The following is a 13,919-nucleotide window of genomic DNA, read 5'->3' as shown; positions in this document are numbered from 1 at the left end:
CTCTGAAGTTGGATGTAGATCTAGATTAAAAATTCCTTTGGCAGGATCCTACTAATGAAGCGAAGACACCAAGTAGCAATAAAACACCCCTAAACCTTCTGAGTGCCCTGAAGATAAAATAGTCACAGCAAAAATCCCTGGATCATTCAAAGCTGAGAAAGCTGAAGGAGGAGAGCTATGTGCAAGAGATTACATCTTTTGCATTTTCGAAGTTATGACTAGAACCACAGGAATCGACAGGAAACATTTCACAATAAAATTCAAAGATATGGTGAAAGAAATCAGATTTAAAACATACACTTAATTAACATTTTCCTTTATTAGTGCTTATGATGCCATGGAAACAGCCAAAGCTATATATTTTCCCTAAAGAGTGGGGTGAAAAAAGTAAATTCCTACCTTGCAGAGCATTTATTTGCTTGTTAGATTCTTCAACTTGGACTCGATAGGCTTTTCTCTCTTCTTCCAAGAGCGCTATAAATGAAAGTGAAAATGTGCCCAAATTTTTGTTAGTACTTCAGCTGTGTAATTAATTTTGGTCGCAACTTCCCCTTAACTGAAAAGGTTAAAACAATCGTATTATTTCAGTTATGAAAGCTAGTAATGGTGTAAGTAGTTTAATAAAAAGTTAATATTAGGACACCATTCCATTATCGTGGTAGTATTACCATTAATTTGAAATTAATACAATCTGTTGCCTGAACAAAAAACTCCATGTGTGCTAAACACAAACGGGTGTGGGATGAAAAAAAAAACAAGTGCTGTAAATATATCCCATAAAAATCACTGAACAATATGGAATGAAACTGGACTACACTGTTTCCTGTCAAAAACAACCCACAGTTTTGCTGAGGATAATGACACAGCTACACATCCGACAGGATGATCTAAACCAAATACATTAAACTACGTAAATTATCTGACTGAAATACAGATTAATCAATATCTGCAGATGAATATATTTCATAAGAATGCAGTATATGGAGTTCAAGTATGTATTCAATACTATGAAAGGATGTTGGTTTATCTTACAAGGGGTAATGGTTTTAAACTAAAAGCGGGTAGAGTTTTATTAGGTATTCGGAAGAAATCCTTCACTGTAAGTGCGGTGAGACACTGTCACAGTTTGCCCAGAGCAGCTGTGGATGCCCCATCCCTGGCAGTGCTCAGGGCCAGGCTGGATGGGGCCTGGAGCAACCTGGTGTTAGTGGGAGGTGTCCCGGCCCATGGCAGGGGTTGGAACTAGGTGATCTTTAAGGTCCCTTCCAACCCAAATCATTCCACGATTTTACGATCTTGAATCAACAAGTCAGAGCTCGGTTGGACTGTATACAGAGTTCAGAAAAAAGCAAAGGTTTCTGATATTCTGTGCAAGAGATGGGAACGCTATGAAATTTATCTAAGTCAGCAGAACTGAACCCCCTTTTAGGACTACCTGATAAATACAACTTTAATGGATACCCTACACAACCAAGTTGATCTGGGTCTCACCTTGAAGTTCAAAGCATTTTTGTTTACTTGTCCTAGCTAGCTCTTGGGCTTCAACCAGCTCCTTGTGCAGTTGCTGAATTTCTTGCTTAGCCTCAGTCTCTGATTGTGCACCCTGCAATTCATCTGATAAAAAAACATTTATTTTTTTTTTAATCATAAATTTGTACAACAGTTTAATTTGCACTGACACATGATGACTGGCAACTTTTTACTCAAATCATCCAAAGTTAGTTAAACTAAAATTGTATTAGGTAAATATTAGCAAAAATATTAATATACTTTTAAAAGAAGGAAAACATATGCAAACTTTAAAATATTCATTACATATACAACATGCAGCATAAAACAAAACAAAACAAAAACAACACAACCAAGAACAAGACAGTCTTTTTAAAAACACTGTATAGATTGGCAGGGATTCTAACAATGACAAAAATGAAGGAACAACAAGCCTAAGACAATCCTTGGCTCTGTTTACAACTTATTTTTAAAAGGAAGCTTCTCTAACCCTCTCCCCCAGCACACACTTCTCAGCAATAATTCCACATCCCCTACCTCCCAAGCCCACCCTCCCAGGCCTGCTCCTAAGAGCACGTACCAGCCCTGGCACGCAGCTACGGGCACATGTACAGACCCAGCCTTGTACTGAGGCTGGCTAATGCCACTCAGCTGCAAGAGATTATGCAAAGACTTGCTATTAAGTGGTTTGCTACTGCCAACCAGCCTGCTACCATGCAAGGCTTGGCTTCCCCCTCTCCTCTGTGGACCATAACTACAAGGAAAGGAAAAAATTTGGGGGAATTTTCTAAAACAAAATTAAGAAAATAAAGAAAAGTCCACCCTCCTTATTCCATTCAGTGGCCTAGTGAATACTAAGCTATTTTTTCCACTGTGTCTTAAAATATTAGATATATCTTTAACGCAATCAGGTATCTATGCAAGTTATTCAGACTCCAAATAAAAACATTTCTCTTCCCCACAAGTCTATTTTAGCTAAAATGCATATTAAATACCTCTTGGGCTTACAAGAGATGACTTACAGTTGTGGATAAATTAGGTAGTTTTAAAGCTTAACTTTTGGCAGAATGTAAAAGAGGAAAAATAAGTGTTTGTGACTAATTGCAGTGTCCTCTGATGTGCACACAGCAGAAACTAGGTGCAGTAAAGAAAAGGAAGACAACTCTCCAGCCTGCAGGCATCTGCAATGCCAGGAACTGCATCCAGGAAACTCGCATTCACTAAATTTTCCTTAAGTAGTGCCTGGGGCAGAAACAGATCTTCCAATAGGCACAAGGAGCATTCAAACTACATAGGCAGAGGGCTAAAACTCTATAGAAAGCCCGTTAGGTGAGAATGGTAAAGATGGAAATCAGTGAAAAAAGTCCAGCTGCGCATCATGGGAGAGGGAGAACAAAAAGGTAGGTGTGTTACACAGCGAACTGTTTAATGTACGTCTACCACTACAGACCATATGGATTTCAGATAAAGGCACACTACTTAGAATAAAAACTGCAAAAAGATAGATTACTTTGGTTGTCTGGACCTGTCACTAATAAGAAAAAAAAAAATACAAGCTATAGTTTAGTTCGTCGTTATACTTTTGACATTCATAATTGACTGTATGTCATCAACAAAGTAATCTTTTTTTTTTTTTTTCTGTTTTCTTCATTAAAAATACTGTTTACCAAATCATGTTAAAGTATTCACGCTGTATCCCTCGAGGAAAAGAGGCTATGTTTCTGCTGTTCTCACAGTAATGAATTGGTGGGATGGATCAAGTAGAGCTGAGGGTACACATGTGCTTTTAGACTTTTTCAGAACAAAATTATGAGAGCAGAAAGAACAAAGAGGACTACATATTTCATCCAAATGCTTTCTTTTATGGTTTATTAGAGTTCCAAATCCAAGTTTCTCTTTATTGAACATGTTTTGTTCCTAGCTTCTCATGGATAAAGACTTGGGGCAATTAGACTCTCAACCCTCTTTAATGAGACTGTTCAGAAGAAGTGGATGAGGAAGTGGACAAATTATGCTCCAATCACGTCTGATAAAGAAGCAGTGTCCCAAATCCAACAATAGGCACCCTAAATGAACTTTCTGGTGGACAGTATTTTCCAAGCAATGAAAGCATGCATCATAAAAGATAATACTGCTTCAAAGGAGATGAGGAACTCAACTTATGGGACAACGTTTAAACAATTTAAACAATCAGTTTAGCAAAGACACAATCAAGGTAAAGCCTTTCCTACACAAATGCAATAGGGGAATTTCCATATGCTTGACATGCTTCTAAATCAAAAGCCAAGCAACATAAGTACAACAAAATAACAGCTTTTCAGTCTTAGCCAAACTGAAAATTTCTTTAATGTCTTTTAGTTCAAAGCAAACATTTTTTTTGCTAACTCTAGTTTTGAAAAAAATCCTTAGTGAGTAGGATCGCTCTATTTATAAATAACAGAACTACTAAATATCATCAGGCTTAGAGCTAGTTCCCTTAGAAAGCAAATTCACATCACAAAAAAAAAATTTGCTAACTAATATAAAAGGCTGCAATTAAAAAAAAAAAAAAAAGAGTATTTGAGCAATTTCCAGGAGCATTCAGTATTGAACAAACTGTTCTGAGAGAAGTCTAAGGAATTCTATCATTAACTACAAAAAGGTACCAAAACAAAAAAGTCAAATACAACAGTTTGAAAACCCTTGTTCATTTATTCTAGCTCACTGAAAATTTTAATCTGTGTTCAGACTGTTTGCCACATTGCACAATACATTCTTAATTAATACCACTTTGTTTCCCCTGCACACACAGAGGTTTCCCTTAACATCAACTCTACCAGTAGATTTAAAAATGCTAAAAAAATTAGCCTGATCCATACAAATCATTGCTAAAGCACATAAATATTTCTCCACCTTCAATCTGGCTCAAGAAAAGGAGTCTAACCCATAGGCCAGTTTGGGGGGAAAACTACCATTTCTAAATTATTACAGAATATGATGGTGTGCAAAGGAATACTTTGCAATTTTACTATCTATAAAATAAAACTTCGGTTAAACCAATTAATATTTACAAACACGAAGATATCAACAGAGTTCTGCTTATATGTTTGCTTTTACACTTTTGATAAGAGAGATGATACAGCACCACACATAGGCTGTGGTCTTAATTGATCCCTTATCCGTAGGTGCCTGGCCTGTGGAAGCACATTCATGAACAGGGTGGTACTTCTCCAAGTCTCACAGTAGCTCACTTTCAGAATTTTGCAGGATTTCTCAGGTTACTCAGATGACTCTTCTCAGAGTACTCAGTGAAGTCAAATAAATGATTAAAACGCTAAGTTTTCTCCAGCTTCATAAGATCCACATAAAGTAAACTGTATCATATACTTAAAATAAAGTATCTGGCTATTGCAACATAAAACGCAATGGTTCCCAAACTTTCTAAATCCACAGACCATTGCTGATTTTCAAAATTTCTCATGTTGTAAACTACCACTGTTCAGCAACCTCTCAACTGAAACCACTTTTCATTAAGATTCCATGGATCAGTCTTATAGTTACTATAAAATTATAAGGAAGTTGATAAGAACAAGATTACTAACCTTCCAGTAACATTTATTGCTTCTTTCCATCTGTTTAACATTTTTGCTTAACATACCTGGTTTTAACTTTGCAAAAAGTAGTCACAAACAGCCTGTCTAAATAGAAGCATCCAGGGAACTGTTATTAATGGCCAGAATTCATTTACCTTGTTGGGGAAAGGAAGAAAAACAACCCCCAAACCAAACCCCAAAAAAGTAGTTCTACTAATCTGTGACAGCTTTTCCCCTTCCCCTCTTTGACAGACTCTGACTTGTAGAAAGCTGAAACAAATCCGGAATGCACTCAAAATTTAATGATGGAAAATACACTTGGAGGAAACTACAGCAATTAGAAGTCTCATCATTTTCTTGTTCCAATGATTTGTTTGGCAAATTCCAACAGTTAAACAAAAAGGAACGCTGCCTTTTCCAGCAGCCGTTTCCGCATTCCAAACAGCTGCCAGATGAGAAATGTTCTCACTCTTCCTTAATTGTATGACTGCATAACAAATCCACTTGAAAGTCTTTCTGTGGCAAAGATGATCCTTTTTAGGGCAAAGCCAGGCATGTGAAGTAGCTCTCTGACAAAACCTCAAACAAAACTGCGGGTTTATAGGCTCTTCTTAAAAATTTCAAGGGAGAATGATTCATTGTACAGATATTTTTTAATGGTTTCATGACAGCAAAAAAGGAATGCCCATAAATAGCCTCAAGAGAAAACCAGTTATTACAATTACTGTGGTTAATTACAATATGCAATTCAATAGCAAAGCGGTCTATGCAAATAGGTATTTTTCTACTTATTCACTAAAAGTTCTGTAACGGTTATGGTTTAAATCTCCAACCGAGTAAAGACAGATGAAGCCAGGAAAACATCCACATTAGCAAAAGACTGCTTCCATGTTACCACAGAAAACTTGATTTTAGTCCTTCAGGAGTTCAGTTAACCCTCCCTGCCACTTCAACATACCCTGTACAGAGAAAGTGTAACTGCGCTTGACCCTTGCTGTGACATGAGGCTGTCCTCATCTAGGAAGCAGCACGCTCACAGCAGCCTCACCTTGGTCTTGGGCTGTTAAACAAACCTTTCTGAGAGAATTTAGTAAGACTTCACTTGCACATAAGGACAATTCAGGAATCTGTGGTTTTCAGCCTGAGGGGTACACTTTTAATTTGTCCGCAGAAGATAACTAAGAAATCCAGTCAATTGGGAGTAGTCTTCAGCTGGCTCTCTCAAAACTGTAAGAACTAGAACTGAAATAATTTTGACATAAGCTGAACTTAGATTCTCTGCTGTACTGTTTACATACAAAGGGTTATTCTGGCTGTGAATTATGTGCATGTGACAATGCTCACTGGAAGCAAACTCCTTAATGTGTATCCCATTCTGGACTTAAAAGTTCTAACACTTAACAAATATCACGCTTTTCAACTGTATTTCTCCTCTCCCCACCCCGTCCCAAATAAAACTTGTTGCAAAACCCAATTTTATTTCCAAATTCCAAAAATAAGACTGTCATAATCACTATGAACATCATTACCAGGTTCTACCCTGTAACATAGGAAGTCACTGCATATACTGGTTATTAATTGCAAACATTAGAGCAAAAGCCAAATGGAACATGCCTAAGAGCTCAAACACTCCTTTTTAAACTGCTTTGCTGAACTGATACCCACTGGAAAAATACCCAATTCAACTTTAGTTTTGCTGTTTGGAAACATATATAATACATGCGATTTTTTGAAGTCCTTCCGTCATAAAATTAGAGAAGTGTAAACAACTATAGAAAAATGCTCTTTTACGGGTATTCTAAAACTCATTATGGTTTCCTATCTTTCTGAACCATAAAGAACTGTGATGTTCTTTTTACTTGTGATCTCAATGTAAGCATCATTTTACAGATCAAATGTCTAATTGTACAAAAAGCATAAAATTAATTTTCAGTAAGCTAAATGTAACAACTAATACCCCACAAATTTTTTCAGCTCATGAATATGTAAATATTAGCTTGCTAATCAAGTTTTAAGTACATGCCTTCAGTGCAGTGAGCAGTAAAAAAATTAAATTTTCCAGCTATGAAGCTCAAAGCTAAGGCTTAGCAATCATTCTAAATACAGTTATAGCAGGAAATTCAAATCTTGATTGTGTTAAGCAAAAAAAGATTTTCGATTTTCTTTTTAACCCATCAGGTGCAAACTAACAGAAGCATTTCTGACAGCGATGGGAACTATATGAGAAAAATTTGGCAGTACCTAAAACATGTCACTGATAGAAGAATCTCTCCTCCCCACAGCTATTAGCCCTAACTTAAGTGTATGCAGAAACTACTTCTCGACTCTACTTGGAAGTTGTAACATGTAGATTCCTAGAACAGTATGGGTGAGTGCAAAAACTAGCTTTATGCACAAGTTCTATACTAACACTCAGAAGTATGTTTTTATTTCATATCACCCAATGGAATCATTATTCATATTCAAATGCAACTCTTCTGTACTACCATGATTAAAACCTTTGAATTTCAGCACTCTACTTCAACGCACATTTGATCAAAAACAGGTAGACAAGAAGATATAAATATATATACACACACACAGAGGTTATACATATAAAGTTACAAAAATAAAATTGTTTACCTTTTAGAAGCGCTACTTTAGCAATAGGTTCATTTAGATCTTGGTCATCCATCTGGGCATCTAAAAAACCCAACAAATACCACACCTTTCAGAGAGCAGGCAGACTGTTTTCACATAAATGTTCTTTAAGCAAGGAGAAGCTTTTACAGTCTTCTTTCTTTAGACCATTTAATTATGAACTCACAAAAGAGACAATACTGCTCTAAGCTTGTATCTGGCTCCGCGTAATATGCGCCTTCGCCACTCTTTTAAAAGAAACGACTCCGCGATTCAGTGATTTAATTCAAAGTAATTAGATGTTACAGAAATCTCAGTTAAATGCTTACCTGTAGTGTCGTCGCTGCTTTTTTCCTTGCTTGGACTAAGAGTGTCTGACAAATCAGATTCCTTGACTCTTGCTTGATTCTCTGCAAGAAACAAGAAAAATCAGCTACAATCAGCAAATGTTTTGTTCAGTCTCTTAATCATAATTTTTTCAATACATCTATTTATTTAATTACAGCTAGATGTTAACAGAACACAACTTTGTTGAAGAAACACCTAAAAACCTGGTGTTTGCTTATTTCTTTGTAAGTCTGGGCTAAAATGGATTCAGCATCACTAAAGTCATTAATCTAGCCGAGGCTCTAATAGGGGATGCAACTGCATCATGCACAGCTTGAACTTTTGTTAAAGCTGTATTCTTGCCAGCTGGAACTCTGTGCAAAAGCTGATTCAATCAGGGAACAAACAAGAAAAGAAGACTAGAACAATGCAGATATTGTAACAAGTCAGAAAGAAATGGCTGTTAAGAATAAAACTGTGCTTCAGTATTTTGGACAAGTAAAATAATAGCAACAAGTCTTATATATACTGTTTTGTTAAAAAGAAGTGTGTCATGAACCAGTTAAGAATCACAGCAATATAAATTAATACACTAATTTCTAGAAAGAGTTTTCAGTTCAAATTGTATTAAGAGAAGGCAGTCTGTGCCCTTTCCACCAAAAAATACCTTCATTAAATATCTGCTCATACACAATTCACCGCATTATTATATGCAGCTCAGTGAAGCCACACAGTTGTGTGTTTGTTTTGTTCGGTTGGTTGGTTTTTACCAGTTACAGATTTTTAATGGAGACCAGACTTTTTCAAAAGGTATGGGGAGTTTAATTATACTATTTATTTAATTACTATACATATTTACTTATATAATATATATATAACACCACAAATAATATTTAATTATCCTTTTTCGACACAGAATTATCCCTGACTCAAGAGTCTGAATACTTCTGAGGCTGTAATTTTCTTTTTTTTTTTTTTTTTTTAAATAACTATTACAGTTTAGTTCTGATAGGTCCATTAAAGAAAGGCACACTATCTCTGCTGTGGGCAAACCCAGTAAGTCTGTCAAGCGAGGAACTGTGTCACCAACATGCAGGTGATATCACACATAATGAAGTCTTTCTTGGCTGACTATGCAGATCCTTGGTTTGACAGCATCACTGCCCACCCACAGATTAATAGAGGTTTCCTCTGACTCTCAAGTTCCAAGTGTGTGTGTGTATATATATATATAAAATAAAGCATCATTACAACATTCCCAGTATACAGACTTCACTTCTACAATACATGCAGGAAAGCAGTGAACACAAATAATTCCTTCACATATAGACACTGTAGATGCAATGAAATAGTACCAGGACACAGGAAAAAAAAGATGCACAGCAATAAATCAATCAAGTGTGTCATACCAATAGGGTTAATATATGAAAATATATGTAAAAAAGGAGTAATGAGAAAGCTGCGTGCATTGTTTTTTCAAGTAACAAGACAACAAACAGAACGAAACACCCCCAAAATGAAAGACATTAAGTGGAAACTGAAGACAACCTGTGCACCTACACAGGGAAATTAGGAAGACAACAAAACACAGACAGATTAATAGAAATAAAAGTTTTCTATTTCTCTGTGCCAGAGTAACATCCACTTGCATGTGAAACGGAAGGCAGCAAGTACAAACAAAGCAGCTGATCCAGAGCCACTTTTCCTGTCCTAATGTAACTGAAATCACTGGAGAGGAAGAAGGGGAAAGCACCCGCGCACTTAGAGCACATCAGGGGTTCAGATCTGGCAGCTATTCCAAACATCTCCCTCATTATTTCAGCAGACTTCAAAGCTCATAGTGACTGGTGTAATTAAAAACTTGACAATCGGAGTTGGTTCTTTGCTAAAACAAAAAGGGTACTTCCCTGGTTTTAGGTTTTTAACTAATATCTAAAGATGTCAGGACACAAAGCATTTTATATGTATCATACAGAAACAAGCCCACAAGATTGCCATTAAAGCCGCAGTAATTACTAAACAAAGTAATACATTCTTTTTAAAGTATTAAGAAAAGTATATCCTAAGAGCCTCACCCATGTCGTCTATATTAGTGGCCAATCCAGAAGCACTAAGCTGAGCAGTATCTGTATCCAACTAACTTTACCATATCTGGTCATACATGGGAACAGCTTTCTTGCTCCGTGTGAAACAGGAGGAACAGTGCAAGTTCCAACCGCTGAATTAATTCTCTCTCCCCCCACCTCCCTCTCATACTCCCCTCCCACCCACACTTGGGTAACACCAGCTCCTTCCTCCCTCCTATCCTCCTCCCCCTGAAACAGGGAACAAGATGAGGCACCAGGGGAAAGATGCATCAGTGTCTACATCTGCAACAGCAAAAGTAAAAAAGAAAATGATTTAGAAACCTGCTTCCTATTCTGGAACCAGAACCATAAGCACAAAACTCCTTCCTGTACTATATTGTTTCACAGCAGTTGTCCCTATTTCCCATAATAAAACTGAGCTGAATAAATATAGCCAAAATGATGAAGTATATTAAAATGTGTTGACATCATACTTACTTGATGAGTTAGAATATATTAACAAGCACCAAAAATAGCACACTGCTTTGCAAGATAACTGGCATGCAAGTGTTACGTTACAGTTATTGTATGCATTCTTTTGCCAAATATGGCATGTTGTCTATAGCTTACTCACCTACAGAAACAAATTAAAGGTGCAGTTTCATAAATTAAGGTAAAGAGAAGATAAACTGTCTCCAAAAAATGAGAACTTTTAACAAGGTAACATTTATTCAATACAGTAACACTTCACAGAAGAACAGAAGGCAAAGAAATGAGTTAGTATGACTAGACATTAACAAAAAGCTACAAAAGTGGAGTCAGCCTACAAGTCCAAACAGCCTCACATTACACATAGGAAATACTGATCTACACACTTTATAACATTCCCGATTTTGGCACTGTAAGATAAGGATGACGATTCCTTGACAAGATAAATCTTTCCTAATTAGCTCCTTGTATTTCCCTTGTTTTATACAGAAAAGAGTTGAGACATAGATTTTACTTGGAAAAGGCACGTTTAGGAGGTTAATAGTTTAAAGTTATGAAGGTGTAAGTTAAAAAAAAAGTCAAATTAAAATACACTGATATCTAAAACTTAAAATAAGATCAAATGTTATTTCTATTCAGTTTAGTCCTATAATGGAACAAAAAGACCTGTTGAAAATTATGCAGGCACTAAATATTTGAATCAATTTAGAAGAATTATTATCTTTTAGTTATTTTTTTTTAAATGCACACTCAGGTAAGAACTCAGTCAAAACTGAGACTAGCATTTCACCTTCAAAAATTGTTTCCGTTAAATCTTTTTACCTTACAATAGTATTTGGAGCAGAGTTTAATAAACAATATACCTGCCCTATATTGATTTTTTTTTTTCTTAAGTGAGTATTGAACAAAACTCAAACTGCTAGTTTAAGACAGAACATGCACTGAAGTGACATAAAAACATGCTTCAAAAACAATTAAATAATCCAGCAGTCTAACCTTTCAAAAGCTTTGTTTCTTCCACTTTGGTTAGATGTCCTTCATCTATGATCTTGTCTGCCAAACAAAATAAGTGTTACTTTCCAAGATCAAATTAAGCAAGCTTTTCCCTGCACGCATCTACGCAGACTACATTCCATGACCAAATTAAAAGCTGATAGTATTACTTCCTACTCAGGCTTGAACAAAAACTTTATTCTGGCATGGAATAATGAAACAGAGCATACAAGCCTACTGGAACTTTGTGATAAAGTGCATAATTATTTCTTCTGCAGTTTACTAGCTTACATTATTAATGCTTCAGTTCACTAATGAGAAGTTAGGAAAATTAATTTTTACAATCTTTTTTTTTATAGTTATCAAAGAAGGAATTATAAGAGCTGGTTGCCTGAAACAGGTATCGACCCGACACAGCAGAAATCTAGAAATACGTCACAGTAGAACAGAACTGAGAAGCCACCTCCACATCACAACTGCTTTAATAGTACCTATGAAAAGGTACACAGAAACAGCGTTTCTTAGCTTGCAACTTTTAGAGCGCTACACAAACTTCCATAAAATTGTGCATGCATCATACCATTCAGGGTCACAAAAAAATGAGTTTACACATAGCATTCACAGGAAAGCCTACCCATATATGCCAGGTGAATAAAATCCTAAAACACGGAATTTGAAACTAAATTGCTAACTTCATCCTAATTTCAGCTAGGACACGAAGGCAAACAGTAAGACCAAGGGAAGAAAGGTTTGGATTAACCAAAGGCACTTAAAGAACTACCGAACTAGTAATTAATTAATTTATTTTTCAGAGGAGATTTTCATTATTGCTAATTCCTGAAGCATGGGCTAGCAATGCCACCATGCAAAATTATCAAGGGTCACGTATCTTACAGATCACATCATCCATTTCTATGCAGTAGATCTTGAAATTTAGACAATGTTGAAAGCTGTTAACAACAACTGAAAGACCAGGCTGGAAGCTGCCTCCGTCTCTACTCTGTGCTCTCCCTGCTGGATCCCTGCCAATCAGCCACGGAACTGAGTGTGCTGGTTATCCCATGTGCTATTAACAGGTAACTGAGACACAGAGAAAACTGGATGACCGGCACATACAGGAGAGTTCAGATTAAGGAAGCTGGATGGCAGGAGATTGTTTTCAAAATTTTAATTTAAAAAAAAAAAAAAGAAAAAGTGAGCTTCAGTCAGCATTTCCAGCATCGAGTATTTCTGAAGATCAGCAGGTCTCTGTACTCCTCTGATGGCATGTTGCTGTAAGCATTACAATCTAAGGACAGTGGCAGGACAAGATTTGAGCAGAGGTATCTTTTTCAGCCCTAAATAGTAGACAAGCTTTCAGACAAAATATAACCCTGAGGCCTGAAGAACCACTCACACGGCCAAAAGTTTATCCTGTCCCCTTCCCTCACCCACAACCAGACAAACCAGTCTGAAAGAGGTATTTCCTCCACCTACTTCTGTCTCCAAATATTATCCTGCACTGCTATAACATTTTACAAATACTTCAGAAATGCACTGAACAGCACAGTGGATTTTCAGGATTGGCTTCAGGTCTCAAGCAACTGCAGGACATCACTCATCATCCAAGTTCAGAACGGTCTCGAGTTCATGAGAGCTGGAGTCACGGCGCCCTGACTGAGGAAGGCACCACGGAGGGACAAGTGGCTGCAGCCAAGTATCATGAGCCTTCTTCCATTCTAAAAAATAACACCTAAAAAAGTCTTCATACGTAATTATTCCAGGACTCAGCTGAGGCTGGAAGGGGGCAGGGAGGAAGGCAACAAGAAAAAGCAGCTGAGGAGTTCTGCCCATATGTCTGAAAGAATTAGCTGAATGCAAAAACCACACACTCAAAGTAGCTATCGACTATCTGTTCTGAAGGGGTAACACCTCATCTGTGCTAGCGTGTTGGCTTAAAATACACTTCTACAATCAGTTTACAGAAGAAAACTTAGCATTATGAACTGATGGATCTTGGAGTTTTCACAATTCAGTAGCTGTTAAAACCAGAATAATTATAGCACAACACAAAGAAACTAGTCTTCTTGACCCAGATGTTTTTGCAAACTGAAACCTTAGGAGCAGATCTTTATGCTTTTAAGAATCTTGAATTCCTACAACTAAAAAACCTGCAGACTAATTTATTTCCTTTTCCATGGTGTCTTACTGTTTTCTAACATCCATTATGAATTTCAATATTTGTACAAAAATGTTCCTCTTGACACAATTTCTTCAAAGAACTTCAGCAGTAACACACAAGTCCCCTTGCCAGTGGGACCCAAAGCTGACAAAGCCAGTATTTTTGACTTCGTGGCTGACCTCT

At 36.7% G+C, this 13,919-nt stretch overlaps 1 protein-coding gene across 32 annotated transcripts in view; it reads right to left on the bottom strand.

Annotated features, from left to right (window-relative positions):
- Positions 1-13,919, bottom strand: part of SLMAP (sarcolemma associated protein) — an 89,337-nt gene that overhangs the window by 14,897 nt on the left and 60,521 nt on the right. For 23 of the 32 annotated variants that reach the window (XM_027805326.2, XM_027805377.2, XM_027805341.2 and 20 more), the window contains 5 exons: positions 11,579-11,635; positions 8,030-8,110; positions 7,704-7,763; positions 1,492-1,614; positions 400-474 (listed from right to left, as the gene is read on the bottom strand). In XM_027805326.2, coding sequence (XP_027661127.2) covers positions 400-474; positions 1,492-1,614; positions 7,704-7,763; positions 8,030-8,110; positions 11,579-11,635 — 396 coding nt within the window. Of the gene's footprint in view, positions 1-399; positions 475-1,491; positions 1,615-7,703; positions 7,764-8,029; positions 8,111-10,102; positions 10,253-11,578; positions 11,636-13,919 lie in introns of those variants that run through there. The other 9 variants (XM_027805370.2, XM_027805417.2, XM_027805395.2 and 6 more) reach the window with 2 other exon arrangements.

Source organism: Falco cherrug, chromosome 4 (genome assembly GCF_023634085.1).
Source record: "Falco cherrug isolate bFalChe1 chromosome 4, bFalChe1.pri, whole genome shotgun sequence".
NCBI classification, from domain to species: domain Eukaryota; kingdom Metazoa; phylum Chordata; class Aves; order Falconiformes; family Falconidae; genus Falco; species Falco cherrug.
The sequence above is the reverse complement of the archived record's forward strand: the minus strand, read 5'-3'. Positions and strand labels throughout refer to the sequence as shown.